General features: G+C 44.4%; 1 protein-coding gene across 2 annotated transcripts in view; it reads right to left on the bottom strand.

The window, feature by feature from the left end:
- atrnl1a (attractin-like 1a) overlaps positions 1-17,150 on the bottom strand; it is a 239,394-nt gene that overhangs the window by 166,687 nt on the left and 55,557 nt on the right. For both annotated transcript variants that reach the window (XM_056435010.1, XM_056435011.1), the window contains exons 5-8: positions 13,240-13,448; positions 10,139-10,313; positions 9,291-9,378; positions 6,192-6,438 (exon numbers count right to left, since the gene is read on the bottom strand). In XM_056435010.1, coding sequence (XP_056290985.1) covers positions 6,192-6,438; positions 9,291-9,378; positions 10,139-10,313; positions 13,240-13,448 — 719 coding nt within the window. The remainder of the gene's footprint in view (positions 1-6,191; positions 6,439-9,290; positions 9,379-10,138; positions 10,314-13,239; positions 13,449-17,150) is intronic.

The raw sequence follows: 17,150 nt of genomic DNA, 5'->3' as shown, positions 1-17,150 counted from the left end.
TGCAATCTGCCTTCCCTCCAGGTCCTGTTCACTTCCAGGTCACTGAAGCGGGCCAGAAAGATTGTCGCTGACCCCTCCCACCCTGGACACTCCCTGTTCGAGTCCCTCCCCTCGGGGAGGAGGCTGCGGTCCATCAGGACAAAGACCACCCGCCACACCAAAAGTTTTTTCCCGTCGGCAGTCGGGCTCATCAATGGAACCCGGACTGACTGACTGTCACCCCCAGGACTACCACCTCTTCTTCCTCCTTCTTCCCGCTCCTTCCTCTTCCTCCTCCTCACTCCTCCTCCCTCCTCCTCCTTCTTCTTCCCTCCTCCACACACGTCACTTTAACATGCACTTTAACTAAAACACACCACTTGAAGCACACACCCAAACACTTCACATTATTTGTTGTCTTTCTGTCGTGTTGATTGTTGTTTGTTTTGTCATGTCCAAATGTTGCACCTTCCACCAAAAAAAATTCCTCGTTTGTTTGTGAAAACATTCCTGGCAATAAAACTGTTTCTGATTCTGATTCTGATTCTGATAGTAGGCATATTCCACGATGGAGACCTCCACGATCCATCAGGCAGATGGCGGTGGGGAGGAGGAGTGGGCGGAGTCTCAACAGGACAGTGGCGTAGTCATGAGCAGGAATTCCACGACCCAGACGATCCATCAGGCAGATAGGATCTATGCCGTCTCATAGGGTCCGATGACCCCATGAGACGTAAAGTCAAAAGGACTTCCGGGGAGAAAGCAGAGTTAGTAACGTGTGATTGAGAGATGAAAATTCATCCTTAAGGAGAGAAAAAAGAGGAGATAGGTACTCAGTGCATCCTAAAACGTCCCCCGGCAGCTATAAGCCTATAGCAGCATATCAAGGGGCTGGACCAGGGCAAACCTGATTCAGCCCTAACTATAAGCTCTGTCAAAGAGGAAGGTCTTAAGTCTACTCTTAAACGAGGTGACTGTGTCTGCCTCCCGGACTGAAATTGGAAGCTGGTTCCATAAAAGAGGAGCTTGATAACTAAAGGCTCTGGCTCCCATTCTACTTTTAAGACTCTAGGAACTACAAGTAGTCCCGCATTTAGTGAGCGTAGCTCTCTAGTGGGGCAATATGGTACGACAAGCTCCTTAAGATATGATGGAGCATCACCAATCAAGGCTTTGTAGGTTAAGAGAAGAATTTTAAAAGTGATTCTTGATTTTACTGGGAGCCAGTGCAGAGCAGCTAGTGCAGGAGTGATGTGATCTCTTTCCTTAGTTTTAGTGAGAACACGAGCTGCAGCATTCTGGATCAACTGGAGGGACCTAAGAGATTTATTAGAGCAGCCTGCTAATAAGGAGTTGCAGTAATCCAGTCTCAAGTAACGAACGTGAACCAATTTTTCTGCATCTTTTGAGACAAGATGTGCCTGATTTTTGAAATATTACGTAGATGAAAGAATGCAGTCCTTGAGATTTGCTTTACGTGGGAGTTAAAGGACAAGTCCCGATCAAAGATAACGCCAAGATTCTTTACAGTGGTGTTGGATGCCAGGGCAATGCCGTCTACAGAATCCACATCACCAGATAATTGATCTCTGAGGTGCTCAGGGCCGATTAAAATTACTTCGGTTTTGTCTGAGTTTAACATCAAGAAGTTGCAGGTCATCCATGTTTTTATGTCTTTAAGACATGCTTGAATTTTACAGAGTTGGTTGCTCTCCTCTGGTTTTATCGATAAATATAGTTGAGTGTCATCTGCATAACAATGAAAGTTTATGGAGTGTTTCCTGATAATATTGCCCAAAGGAAGCATGTATAAGGTAAATAAAATTGGTCCAAGCACAGAACCTTGTGGAACTCCGTGATTAACGTTGGTGGTTATCGAGGCCATCGTTTACAAATACAAACTGAGATCGATCTGATAAATAGGATTTAAACCAAATTAGTGCCGTGCCTGAAATGCCAATCGACTGCTCCAGTCTCTGTAACAGGATGTCATGGTCAATGGTGTCGAATGCAGCACTAAGGTCTAACAAGACCAGGACAGAGAGGAGTCCTTTATCTGCTGCCATTAAGAGGTCATTTGTAATTTTCACCAGTGCCGTCTCGGTGCTGTGGTGTTTTCTAAATCCTGATTGAAATTTCTCAAATAAACTATTATGATGTAGAAAGTCGCACAACTGATTTGCGACCACTTTCTCAAGGATCTTGGAGAGGAAGGTGAGGTTAGAGATCGGTCTGTAGTTAGCCAACACCTCTGGATCCAGAGTGGGCTTCTTCAGGAGAGGTTTAATAACAGCCACCTTGAAGGAGTGTGGTACGTGGCCTGTTAGCAGAGACACATTGATAATATCTAATAGAGAGCCGCCAATTAAAGGCAAAACGTCTTTAAGCAGCCTCGACGGGATGGGGTCCAAGAGACAGGTAGACGTGTTCGAAGTAGAAACCGTTGAAAATAATTGGTCACGGTTGATAGGAGAAAATCCCTCCAAATATACACCAGGGCATACAGTGGTTTCCAAGGCCATTCCACTTGAGGACAGATTGGCACTGGTTATGGGCAAGAGATTATTAATCTTGTCCCTAATAGTTAAAATCTTTTCATTAAAGAAGTTCATAAAGTCATTACCACTAAGGTTTATAGGAATGCTCGGCTCCACAGAGCTGTGACTCTCTGTCAGCCTGGCTACAGTGCTGAAGAGAAACCTGGGGTTGTGTTTATTTTTTTTCTATTATTGATGAGTAATAGGCTGCTCTGGCATTACGGAGGGCCTTCTTATATGTTTTAAGACTATCTCGCCAAACTAAGCGGGATTCTTCGAGATTAGTTGAACGCCATATGCTCAAGCTTTCATGACGTTTGCTTCAGTTTGCGGGTCTGAGGGTTATACCAGGAGCAAACCTCCTCTTCCTCACTGTCTTCTTCTTCAGAGGGCTATCGAGTCCAGTGTCATTCTCAGAGAGCCTATGGCACTGTCAACAAGATGATCAATCTGGGACGGACTAAAGTTAGACCAGGAGTCCTCTGTTATATTGAGACGTGGTATCGAATCAAATACAGAAGGAATCGCTTTAAATTTAGCTACAGCACTATCAGTTAGACATCTAGTGTAGAAACTTTTGACTAACGGAGTACACTCCGTAGTATAAATTCAAAAGTTATGAGGTTGTGGTCTGACAGAAGAGGATTCTGTGGGAAGACGTTCAAATGCTCAATGTCAACGCCATAAGTAAGAACAAGATCAAGCGTGTGGCCAAAGCTGTGAGTGGGTTTCTGTACTCTGACAGAAGCCAATCGAGTCCAACAAGGAGATGAATGCAGCACTAAGGCAATCATTATCAACATCCACATGGATATTAAAATCTCCAACAATAATAACTTTATCGGTTTTAAGAACCAAACTTGATATAAATTCTGAGAATTCAGATATAAACTCTGAATATGGACCTGGTGGCCGGTACAGAATCACAAATCGAATTGGCTGTAGTGTTTTCCAGGTTGGATGTGAAAGACTAAGAACAAGGCTTTCAAATGAGGTGTAGTGTAATTTTGGTTGAGGATTAATTAATAGGCTCGATTCAAAGATGGCTGCTACTCCACCTCCTCGACCGGTGCCTCGAGGAATGTGAGTATTAATATGACTTGGAGGAGTCGATTCATTCAGGCAGACATATTCTTCATGGCTCAGCCAGGTTTCAGTTAGGCAACATAAATCAATGTGATTATCTGATATTAAATCATTCAGTAACACAGCTTTAGATGACAGAGATCGAATATTTAGGAGACCACATTTAATAGACCTATTTTGTTGCACTGCTGAAATAATTGTGTTAACTTGTATAAGGTTATTGTGTACGACTCCTCTTCTGCTTACTTTTGATTTATTTAATTGAAGTGGCCGTGGGACAGACACAGTCTCTACTCTAAAGTCAAGGGTGGGTAACTGCTCGAATGGAAGAGCAGAGAAGGGTGTTAAACTACAACTCTGCTCCCGGTTCCTGATCTGAACCCTGGGTTGTCATAGATTAAGTCCGGTGATCAACTTGGTCATATTCGCAGAAATGAGACGCGCTCCGTCCAACGTGGGATGAATGCCGTCTCTCCTCATCAGATCAGGTTTTCCCCAGAAAGTCTTCCAGTTGTCTACGTAGCCCACATTTTTGAAATCACTTCTTAAAATTTTTTTTTTTAGAAGAACTGCTTTTGAAGCGAAGTCGTCCCGTTTATTCGGTTCTTTGGTTCTTCTTCATTTTGTATGTTGTGCTATATTCCATCCTCGTCTTCATCGCCCTTATATGGCGCATGGCCTCTTTTACTCTGTAAACCCTGTTGTTTTTAAAAGTGCCATATAAATAAAGTTATTATTATTAGAATAAACGGTCACATAAGACCACCATATAAAACAGCTTTTTATTACAACTCTTTTCACCAAACTTTAATGGAATACTTTTGAAATACTTCCTGAACCCCGTTGGAGCGTCGGTACGAACGCTTTGACCCCTAAAACATCTCGGGGGTCAAACGGAGGCACGCTGTGACACACGAAGAAGTCAGACACGCGGTGGAATATCCTCCGTGGGATTTGGAGAACGCGATAAGCCGGAGAGAGAGAGGGGAGGAGGAGGTATGGAAACCGCCGCTGTGACGAAGAGGAGGAAGGTCGACTCTTATCTGGTCTCCGGCAGCTAATTGCTGTGAACCCGCCGCTCTGAGTGGTCATTAAATCCCTTTACCTCGTAAGTCACACTCCGCCTCCACGCCGCACCGACCGGCTTAGCCTCTGAAGCCTAATGACGCCCGGTGCAGCGAGAGAGAGACTCGGAGAGAGAGAGAGAGAGAGAGAATATGGAAGAGGGGGATTGGGAAAGTGATAGACACATGAGGGGAGCAGGAAGAGGGGGGGAAACAAAGGTGATGAGGTGACTGAGGGGGTCAGAAAACTGAGGCCTAAGGAGGATGACATGAGGGAGCAGGAGATGAGTGAGTAAAAGAAGAGAGAGAGACAGAGAGAAAGAGAAGATGGAAGAGGGGGAGGGGGGATTGTGAAAGTGATAGACACATGAGAGCAGGAAGAGGGGACAAAAAGGTGATTGAGGGGGGTCTTAAACTAAGGCATACGGAGGATGGAAGGCGGGAGAAGAAAGAGATGAGAGTAAAAGAATAGAAAGAGAGAGAGAGAGAGAAGATGGAAGAGGTGGGGGGTGAAAGTGATGGACACATGATGGGAGCGGTAAGAGGGGAGGAAAGGGTGAAGGAGGTGACCGAGAGGGTCAGAGAACTGAGGCCTAAGGAGGATGAAGGAGATGAGAGCGAGTAAAAGCAGAGAGAGAGAGGGGGGGAGAGAGAGAGAGGGGGGGAGAGAGAGGATGGAAGTGGGGGATTGTGAAAGTGATAGACACAGGCCTAAGGAGGATGAAAGGAGGGGGGGTAAGGAGAAGATAGCGAGTAAAAGAAGAGAGAGACGAGAAAGAGAAGATGGAAGAGGGGGAGGGGGGATTGTGAAAGTGAGAGACACATGAGGAGAGCAGGAAGAGGGGACAAAAAGGTGATTGAGGGGCGTCAGAAACTAAGGCCTACGGAGGATGAAAGTAAGGAGAAAAGGGAGATGAGAGCAAGTAAAAGCAGAGAGAGAGAGAGAGAGAGAGAGAAGATGGAAGAGGGGGAGGCGGGGTTGTTGAGAAAGAGAGAACAGACAACCGGAGAGGAGAGAGGGAATGCATGGATTCATTAATCACCGTCTTCTTTGTGTGTGTGTGTGTGTGTCTATCTGTGTGTGTGTGTGTGTGTGTCTATCTGTGTGTGTGTGTCTATCTGTGTGTGTGTGTGTGTGTGTCTATCTGTGTGTGTGTGTCTATCTGTGTGTGTGTGTGTGTGTGTATCTGTGTGTGTGTGTGTTGCATGTCTAACGAATGGTGTGTACATGTGTTTTTCTTTTTTTCCAGATGAGTTGGCTGTTGCTTTACGGTGTGACGGCGCCACCTAGTGGCTGAACAGGGAGACGCACGCAAAAGCCCAATCGGAAGAAGTCTGAGGGGAACTAAATGTGACGCCCACATCTGTGGATTTAAATCCAAGACGACTATTTGATTGGACCGCGAAAAAATGGAGGGAAAAAAACCAGGAAAGGTCGACTCAACAATGACCCCGCCCCCCGGCCCGGTCCGGAGGATTGACTTTCTTTAAAATCAATAAAAGAAGAAGGGAATGAAACACTCACTGAAGTTGTACTCCTGGACTTTGTTGATGTAGCTGTAGGTCGGCGAGTAGCCGAAGAAGACGAGCATCACCCGCTCGCCGTCGGCCAGCTCCACCGCGTGGGCGCTGTGGCCCTCCAGGGCGTAGGGAGGGGGCGGGGCCGGCGTCCGCGGCGACCAGGCGCGCCGCGGGACGTTGAACACCCACAGCTCGTCCGTCACGTTGGCCGACGGGGCCTCCAGCTTCCCGCCGAACATGTAGATGTCGTCCTGCGGCGGGAGGGCGAAGGAGACTCGTGATGAAGAGCGTGGTGAAGGACGCGATGATTAAGATGACGATGATGATGATGGGCGGTTGTTCTGAGCTGCTTCCAGAGCTGCTGTTCATTTATATGCTAATGAAAAGTTCTACTATAATTCTACCGTACACCTGAAGCCAATATGAGGCTCCAGCAGCCTACAGTTAATTTTGTCTCTTTATTTTATTTTATAAAAAAATTAATAAACCTATTATTGATTTTTGGCCACTTGGGTGCAGCTGTAAAAACAATAAGCTGTAAAACAACATTGGCATATTAAATCTCTGTTGGTCTCTCGTCTAGGGAGGACAGAACATTATTTTTTTCTTTTTTTATACTTAATTAAATAAATAAATAAATGCTTAAATAAATGTCTGAGTAAATAAATAAATAGAGGAATAAATAAATAAATGCTTAAATAAATGTATGAATGAATAAAAAAATACAGGAATAAATAAATAAATGCTTAAATAAATGTATGAATGAATACATAAATACAGGAATAAATAAATAAATGCTTAAATAAATATATGAATAAATAAATAAATACAGGAATAAATAAATAAATGCTAAAAGAAATGTATGAATAAATAGAGAATTACAGGAATAAATAAATAAATGCTTAAATAAATGTATGAATAAATAAATAAATGTATAAATAAATAAATAAATGCTTAAATAAATGTATGCATAAATAAGTAAATAAATAAATACAGGAATAAATAAGTAAATGCTTAAATAAATGTATTCATGAATACATAAAGGAATATATAAATAAATGCTTAAATAAATGTATGAATGAATAAATACAGCTAGCGGCGCTATAACGACAAACTTTTTTTTCCGGCTTGTGATTTGTGTTCTCGTTAACTTCTCGTTAAGCCCTTCATTTCTGCAAAGAGAGGAGGGACCTCGCCACGAGATCCACCGCCATGTTCCTCTACAGGAGCCCAGAAGGGACAAAACTAAAACCACCGGCGACCACTTGTCACTCGAGGGCCACCGTAGTTCTCCGACAGGCTTGGAAAGGCCGAGCGGAACCGGTGTTGAGTCGGTTGTAACCAAATCCTGCAGAACCGCTCCTTTCAGTCTCCAATGAGGGAGTAGAGTGCCCTCGCATCAGTGCAGCTTACAACGCAAGAAAAACAAACAAACAAACAAACAAACATGTCCGCTACGCGCATCAAAGTCTGAGAGGGTTCATGAGAAGGCGACACACACACACACACACACACTCCAGAAGATGAAGTGAGGTCGATGGTTTCCTCCTACCCGAGAGTTACTGCTGCCGACAAATCAAATCCCACCTTCATCACGTCGGGACGGAGGCGTTCGTCTTCGTTCTCCGGCCGCCCTCCATCCACTCGCAAATTAAATTAAACGTACGTCCAAAAATAAAAAATAAATATAGCAAGTGCCCCGGAGTGTGAGCCTTTCATTCGACGCTGCGGTGACGTTAACAACGGGCCGGCCGTCTACATGAGGGGAAATGTTTCAACAGAGGCGATGACTGTTGGATCGTTTGTGAATATTAGTTTAAAAATTTAATTAAACGTTAAAAAGTCTTTATAATGTTAAAAGATTATGTCCTAAATAGTTTTAAATAACTTAAAAAACTGAAAATGGAAGCGTTAGATCTGAGCATGCAGACTCACACACACACACACACACACACACAGATGTATTAGTGACATGCACATCTGCTCTATAGTAACATGAGGTTCTACACTGAGGGGAGTTTTTGTTTTTTCCCTTGTTCTCTGTAAATGAACTGACAAATAACATCATTTCATTTAAATTAAGTAAAGCTGTGAGCGTGTGGAGGAGTTAAAACCACGAGCCATCTCCTGATGCAGCGTGCACACACACACACACACACACACACACACACACACAGACTGTATGTCAGGCTGATGGAAACTTGGCACGAAGGTTGACGCTAATTGGCGCCAACAAACGGTTCACTTGTGCAGGATTTTCTTTTTGATGCTCTGACTTGGAGCGCAACGCTGCAATGAAGCAACTTCTCACTGAACCGTCAGTGGAGAACGAGAGCGGCAGATTAATGGGAGGCCCCTTGTGTTTTTACACACTGGTCCATTTTGGAGGTTGTGTGCTATATGTTGTTGCTTCCATAACTCAAGACTAATGGAAAGAAACATCAAAAGCACACGTGGAGGTTGTTATTGGACTACTTTATTTGTGTGTGTGTGTGTGTGTGTGTGTGTGTGTCAATTTGACTAAAAGATAGCATTATATAATGCCAAGCTTGCATTTTAAGCAAATTCAGAAAACGTGCATTATATATTCATTTTTTTAAATTAATTGTTATTGTCTTAATGCAAGTTTAAAATATATATACTGTATATATAAATATATATATAAACACATTAATATATATATATATTAAACATATATATATATATATGTGTATGAATAAATAAATATATCTATAAATAAATATATATATTTATATATATATATATAAATAAATAAATAATATATATAAAAATATGTATATATATATTTTAAACGTGCATTAAGAGAGTAAAATATATATATACATATATATTTATATGTATATATATATATATATAATTAAATTGTCTTTATGCAAGTAATCAACTGGGGAAGTGTCATAAGTTATTTTATTCTATGTGTATTTTTTCCACAAAATAGGATGCGTTCATATGTCACTCATAACCTGATGTATATAACATTTCTAACATTATCCCTAAAAACACAAAGAAAATGGATTTTGTTGATGGTTGCCGAGAGTATTTTCTGATTTATGGAGCGATGCAAAGAGAGTGGCCGTCTCACCTGGAACAGAGCCAACGAGTGTCCGTATCGGTAGAGCGGGCCGCTGCTGACCGGCACCACGTCCCACGTGCTGCTCTCCAGGTTGTAGCTGTACCCGGGCAAAAGAATATTAATACAATATTAATTACTTGGCATGTGATCATTTGATAATTTGTTTGGAGAAGCGTCTGTCGGCTATCTTCCATGCTGCAGGAAATTAACTGGCAGTTTTGGACTCTATAACCAAAATAATCTCCGTATCGTCTCCATAATGGCCTCTGACAAGCGGTTGAGACGTCGCTGGAAAGTCAGAAACTGATAATAATCAAAATCTGTCAATTTGTGACCATGGATTTAGGAGCATTACAAGTATTATTCACAAAAATCAAATATAGATGTTTATCATATACAACTATATTACAGTAAGCTTCTTTGAAAACGTCTTTAGAAACAGTGAAAATAAAAAAAAATATTGTCAGGAATTATACATTAAATGTATGATGTAAACAAAAGCAAAAAATGTTAAAGTGTTGATGTATTTCAGAAAAATCATGAATGTATTTTTACTCATTTTTTTAGACATTATTATACGTATACATATAAATGTCTTAAATAAAAAAATAATGAATGTTATTTTGTACTTTGCTAATTAAACAAGTGTAGCTTTAATAACCTTCATCATAAAATGACAATTGAAGCGATAGAACCCATTTTTAGGAAATAGTTTGACCTTATTTAAGCTCTTTTTAGGTTAAGTTAAGTTCAAAACCTGTTTTATAAAGACACAGTGACTTATAATATTGAATATGTGCTCTCCCAAACAGCTGAGCCCAAACCTTAACGGACAGGCGGATGGCGCTGCTTCTTACTTGAGGACCATGTGGTAGTTGGAGTAGTTGAAAGAGTGTCCTCCCACCACCCACATCAGCCCGGAGTGCACCAGAGCCTGGTGGGATGCCCGGCCCAGAGACTGAGCCGACGGTTTGACGCTTGGCAGCATCCAGAAGGCCTCCGTGGAGGGAATGGACAGGGAGCAGTCTGGACCTGGGTCGAAGAGAGGGAGGAGGGACTCACCTTGATTATTAGCATCTTTAACAAGCACGGATATAGGATGTCGTGAGGTGAACATTTGTATTTTGTTTTACTTTATTTGATTCATTCGATTCTATGTAGTCTATGTAGTCCATGTAGTCTATGTAGTCCATGTATTCTATGTATTCTATTTTATTTATTTTATTTATTTTATTTATTTTATTTATTTTATTTATTTCTTTATTTTATTTATTTTGTAATTATTTTATTCTATTGAATTTTTTAATTGTCAGTGTGTATGGGTTAATAAATAAACATGAAGTCACATACAATATATTTTTTAAATAAATAAAATGTGTGTTTTCACTAAACTTGCATAATTAAGTGACAGATGTGTCAGTTTTGGCATTATTAAATATATTTAATTGGTAATGATAAACTAAAGATTTAACACTCTTTCTAAATAAACTTGTGTTAACACTGTTGCTCCAGTAGGGGGCAGCATTTCATCAGCTGATCTACCTTCACTGGACGTAATGTCTGGTGGGATTATATTATATTATAAAATAAACAACAACAATAACGTGTCAGATTGAGGTGAAGCACGCACAGGACAATAAACACGTGTATAAAGTCGTATTGATGAGATTACACACGACATAATCAATTAAATGTCTGCGTTTGGCATCGAGTCTCGTATCGATGCTTCAGAAAAATACAAAAACAAACAGAAGATTATTCACGTGCAACACAAACATTAATCAGCCTGGGATCCGGCAGCGTCTGCATTTTGCATTTTATAAATCTGGCCGTTCCTTTTTCAGATTTCCAAGAAACACCAAGCTTTTTCCTTTTTTTTTTTACTACCCACCAGTGTGATCATAAAGTTGCTCTGGAAACATTGTTGACGAATGCAACATAAACAACTACAAATAATGAAGCCGTGCGGGTAATTGATTTCCCGTAACATCTTTGGTTTTATGGCACCGGACATATTTAACGAGGGAACATAACGTTGAGCATAAACCGGCTTTTGTTTCTCCTCTTTTTGTACGTTTCTTTCCATTTTCTCATAAAAACTAGAATGGGCACTCGGTAGAGCGCATACCTTCGCGTATCACAAGATTGGGCATTGAATTATGAACATTTTGGCATTAGTTGCATGCCAATTGGATACAAATTGACCGCGCTATGGTAAAAAGAAGATGTTGACCTTTTCATAACCTTGACCTTGACCTTTGACCCAAACGATCCCAAAATCTAATCAAATGGTCCCCGGATAACAACCAATCATCCCACCAAATATCATGCGATTCGGTTTAATACTTTTTGAGTTATGCGAGTAACACACATACAAATAAATAAATAAATAAATAAATACACGGCGATCAAAACATAACCTTCCGCATTTTCAATGCGAAGGTAATAACTCAATTAGGTTGAGATTTAAATGTTTGCAGCCGTTGTTTCAACAGCATTTCATAATACCCTGTGCACCAGCTCCTCGTCCGTTATAAACATAGCGATGTCAAACTGTTACACGTCAACAATGTCAACGTTATTGTTTGTTTTGGTGAACCCGTTTTAAGGAGATCGAGACGCGTTTGACCTTCAGTCAGTGAGTCACTGCTTCAGCGTCACAGATAATAAATAAGTTAGATGAGATGATGCACATCGCCCTTAAATCATCACCGTCATCTTCCTCCTCGATCCCTCATATATAAAACAACAACAACAACAACAACAACAACACACGTCTCGCCATTCTGGCCAAACTCCAACAAAAAAAAAGACCACAGAGTCGCTCAGTTCATCCTCACAGCTGAAGATTCATGTGCCCTGATGGAATACTGCTTCCTCTCCTCTCTCCTCCTCCTTTCCTCACTACCCTCCCCTCAACCCTCTCTCTCTCCTCTCCTTTCCTCTCCTCTCTCCTCCCTCTCCTCCCTCTCCTCGCCAGCTGCCGTTGCAGAATGCTGCTTCCTTCCCTCTCTCCTCTCCTCTCTCCTCCTCCTCTCCTCACTACCCTCCCCTCAACCCTCTCCTCTCTCCTCTCCTCTCCTCACCTTGCCAGCTGTGATGCAGAATGCCACTTCCTTCTCTCTCCTCTCCTCTCCCCTCTCTCCTCTCTCCTCTCCCCTCTCTCCTCTCTCCTCTCTCCTCTCCCCTCACTCCTCTCTCCCCTCTCCTTGCCAGCTGTGATGCAGAATGCCGCTTCCGTCTCTCTCCTCTCTCCTCTCCTCCTCTCTCCTCTCCTCCTCTCTCCTCTCCCCTCACTCCTCTCTCCTTGCCAGCTGTGATGCAGAATGCCACTTCCTTCTCTCTCCTCTCCTCCTCTCTTCCTCTCTCCTCTCTCCTCTCCCCTCTCTCCTCTCTCCTCTCTCTCCTCTCTTCCTCTCCCCTCTCCCCTCTCTCCTCTCCCCTCTCTCCTCTCCTCTCTCCTTGCCAGCTGTGATGCAGAATGCCACTTCCTTCTCTCTCCTCTCCTCCTCTCTTCCTCTCTCCTCTCTTCCTCTCTCCTCTCCCCTCTCTCCTCTCTTCCTCTCCCCTCTCTTCCTCTCTCCTCTCTTCCTCTCCCCTCTCTCCTCTCCTCTCTCCTTGCCAGCTGTAATTGCAGAATGCCGCTTCCTTCTCTCTTCTCTCCTCCTCTCTCCTCTCTCCTTGCCAGCTGTGATGCAGAATGCCACTTCCTTCTCTCTCCTCTCCTCCTCTCCTCTCTCCTCTCTCCTCTCTCCTAGCCAACTGTGATTGCAGAATGCCACTTCCTTCTCTCTCCTCTCCTCCTCTCCTCCTCTCCTCCTCCTCTCTCCTCTCTCCTTGCCAGCTGTGATGCAGAATGCCACTTCCTTCTCTCTCCTCTCCTCCTCCTCTCCTCCTCTCTCCTCTCTCCTCTGTCCTAGCCAACTGTGATTGCAGAATGCCGCTTCTCTCCTCTCACCTTGCCAGCTGTCGTTGCAGACGCAGAGCTTCTCCCCCGTGAGGTCGCAGTAGCCGCGTCCCGGGCTGCCACAGTTGCCGCGGCAGTACGGGACGTCGCAGGCGTCTCCTTTCCACGACTCGTCGCACTCGCAGTAAACGCGACCCGACGCAGAGTTGGCCGTGCTGCAGCGGCCGTGGCCCGAGCAGTTGTTGGGGCAGGAGTTGACCCTGAAGAGGACAGACAGGGAGTAAAGGTCAAAGGTCAGCGGTGTCGGGCCACGACAGCGTCGCGGTTTCTCTCGCTTTAAGTAAAGACGTGTTGTTTAAACAGGATATGAAATGATTGTCCGTCATATTAAAGCGACTCTTGTGCCGAACCCCCTGGAGGAGACACACACAGGAAGTGGAGGTCAAAGGTCAACGGTGAGGTGATGGTCAGGCCACGACAGCGTCGTGGTTTCTCTCGCTTTGAGCGAAGATGCATTATTTAGCTCCACTCGTCAATATTTCTGTTTAATCATTTTACTAAATGACTGTCTGAACCCCAGAAGACTTCACAACTCTGCAGATAGGTTTTTGTGCCACTTTTCTGTGTTTTTTCGTCCCGTTTTAGGGTCTCATTGATCACACCTTCAGTTTTACTGAGAGAACAAGCTCTCGTTGACTCTCCGCTCGGCACCTGAACAGCAGCAACGTGCAGCAGGCGCAGCTCGACGTGAGAGTGTTAAGAGAGACGACGTACGTGAACCGAATTCTGTCGCCTCGGGTGAGAGACGGAAAGAAAGGGCACGCAGCAGTCTTCTCTGTGTAGGGGAAACCGGGGGAGGAGAGGAGCGGGGAGAGGGGGGGGGGAACGGGAACGAGACGGGAGAGGAGAGATGGAGAGGAGGGGGGGGAAAGGTTTGAGGTGCGAGCCGGCTCACACCGGGTACTTTATTGAGGGGAAATAATCGTGCTCTAATGACAGACCTGTAGATAACTGTCGTAAGAGCCCGTCGGCGGCGCCCAAGCGCAGCGCGTCACCGCGCGTCTGCTAACCTGTCGCACTGGAGAGGACGCGGACCACGCCTCACGATGCCCTGTCCTCTCTTCTGACGAACGCCCCGGTCACGGTCTCCGCGCCGTACGCTTCGAGGGGGAACGGGAAACTCGAGCGAGGGCGAAGACCGAGTTAAGGGGGAGAGGAGGCGGAGATCAGTAACTCCCTCTATATGATTCCGCGATCGTTCGGGCCTGATGAATGACGCGCGTGCACATAGACAGTGGTAGCTGTTATTCTCGGCACGCGGCACCCCGGATGATGTCAGATCGATCTCCGCGGAGAGAAATGCTGGGTATTCAATAATCTAGTCTCCTTCTAAACACGCTCGAGGTTACTAGGCTCTTAGAGCGGCTGGCGGGACACTTATTAATATTCTTATTCTTAGGACAAACTCCGCGACGAGGACTCAAGTGTTATGAGTCCCTCTCTCGGTCCCGGAGCCAACCACGGCTCGGCCGAGAGCCGGAGGTCTACCAGCTGCAGCGATATCTCTCTTTAGTACAAAATGTCAGTTACCAGTGTGTGAGGAATCAGTATGTGTCCTGAGTGACGTAGATCAGTGGGTGTAGCCGTGCAGATGTCGCTCAGACTCACCTCGGGGGCGGCGGGGTTCCGCTTTCGGGTCTCCTCGTTGGGTCTCCTCGGGCGGGTTGACGGGTGAAGAAATAGGACTCACAAAAAAGTAGGTCCACGAACCGAATGTAAAGTTTTAAGACCGCAAGGCAGCCAAGTATTTTATTCAAAAAAGGAAGAAAGAAATAAACAAAGTACAATCATTAATGATTTCCCTCTCGGGAGCCTGACACCAAAGTCACAAGAACTTAAAAAAACTTTTTCTTCAGCCTTTCAGAAAAGGAAGAAGAAAAATAGACAAAGTACGTCAGGCGCCCGTGAGTTCTTCACGGACGCCTGACGCAAACCACAACCTATGAAAAACCTCTTTTCTTTTCAAAACCTCATTTTCCAAAAAGCCTCTTGTTTCCTCTGTTCGTCACCTTTATACCCCCGGCCCTTCCCACTTTTACCGGATATCCGTCCCCCTCTTTGGGGAGTTGACGGGGTTTCATCCCCCCCCCCCCTCTCTTCCTGAGAGGTCCTGGAGAGACTCTCTGTCCCACATCAAAGAGGGGGACGTTGTTCCCTCCTGTCTCTGGGTACTTTGGGTCCCCCCTCTATATCCTTTCAGACTGGGTCAGACTTTACGGAGCCAGTGACAGAGACATATATCACATTATCATGTCAATGACCATTGATCTACAGGCAGGCCAACACATATGAATCCATGCATTTGATTATTCACTTCGAGTCTCATCCTCTCTGGCCCTTTGATCAGGCTTTGGGCTCCTCAACACACAATCCACCAGGTCTTCATTTGAATATCACCAGAGATGCCATTGTCCTGTCTTGACCAGCCTGTTGTAAATGCCTCCTCTGACCTCTCAGGCGACACTCTCTGATCCTTTCAGACTGGTGAGACTCTCCGGAGCCAGTGACCGCCAACACCCTCTAACCGGGGGTCAGGATAAGGAACACATTGGGAGACATATATCACATTATCCTATCAATGACCATTGATCTACAGGCAGGTTAAAACACATGAATCCAGGCATTTGAATCTCACAAGAGGTGCCATCCCGTCTGGTCTTGCTCTTGCTAATCCCAGAAAAATTCGCATTTATTTGTCCTTCTTCTAACACCCTCTCTTGTGAATTTTGATAAACCAAGCCCCTTTAATATTTCAATTACTTTTAGGCAAATGGTACTTAATTTGTTTCCCTTATTATCAGTTATCTGTGTTAACCCGACTACTCCTCACACCCTCTCTCGGATTAGCCACAGATACTTAACATCACAACCTGAATCATGCTCCAACCAAAACCCCTATATGTACATAAAAAAACAAAATACAACATAAACTATTGAAAACCTTGAAATCAGTAACATAAAATGAATACCTCAATACAAGTCATATCACATATTTTTTTTCTTTTTCCCATGTTACTCACGCTCAATCACCTTGGTACCCCTCCATTGTCCCAGTGTCTCTTCCGCATCGTTGTCACCATATAATCCACATAGTCCAGAAATCAGGACCGCTAAATGTCTATGAGTTATGATTACCCATCAAGTCCAATATTCCGTTCGTAGACAAACTGTCCTGACCCGCTGTGCAATGTACAGCCGGGTCTTCTTCTTCGAACCCTCTGCACCGGGTGCAATTGAGTTCCTTCGGGGGAACCCTCTGCACGAATTACAATTGGTCCCCCCGGTCGAACAGTTCAGTTCGAAAAGGTCAGCACCGGGACGCGTCTGCCCCGGTCCTGCCTGTAGAAAAACAATGTGGGTGGAGCCCACACTGTCGTTGTGTTGACCTTGGTTGTCAACTTCGGGCCCCCAGTATGAAGCCTCATACTGCTCGATCTCTGCTGCTCCCCTGCGGTCCTGGTAGTGCCACGTCCGTTGGCTCTGCCTCCAAGAGGCAGGTCAGCTCGGGGGATTCTCAAAACGCCGTTGGCCTTGGTGGGATCTGTGACAGTCTGTCTTGCTCCCCAGGTCGAGGTCGGAACGTCACTGCATGCGCTGCTCGGCCTTCAGGAAGACGGATCACTGGTTCTGGTCACAGGATGCACATGCAGGGCTTCTCTCTTTCTTTCAGATCCAGGCTTCGCTGTGTGGATGACGCGAACAGCCCTGGACCTGCTTGACATTGGGATTCATGGTGCTCCCATTCTGGGCGGAGGGTTTGAACTTGTCAAAGTACCGATGGGTGATGTGAGGTTAAAACAATAAACATAAAAGCTAATAATAAAGAATATATCAAAGAAAAACAGAAAGCTCGTTTTAGAACCCTTCTGTTGGACTAATTAATGCATGTTCTTTTTTTTCTT

The sequence above is a fragment of the Pseudoliparis swirei genome, chromosome 17, assembly GCF_029220125.1.
Source record: "Pseudoliparis swirei isolate HS2019 ecotype Mariana Trench chromosome 17, NWPU_hadal_v1, whole genome shotgun sequence".
NCBI lineage: Eukaryota > Metazoa > Chordata > Actinopteri > Perciformes > Liparidae > Pseudoliparis > Pseudoliparis swirei.
The sequence above is the reverse complement of the archived record's forward strand: the minus strand, read 5'-3'. Positions and strand labels throughout refer to the sequence as shown.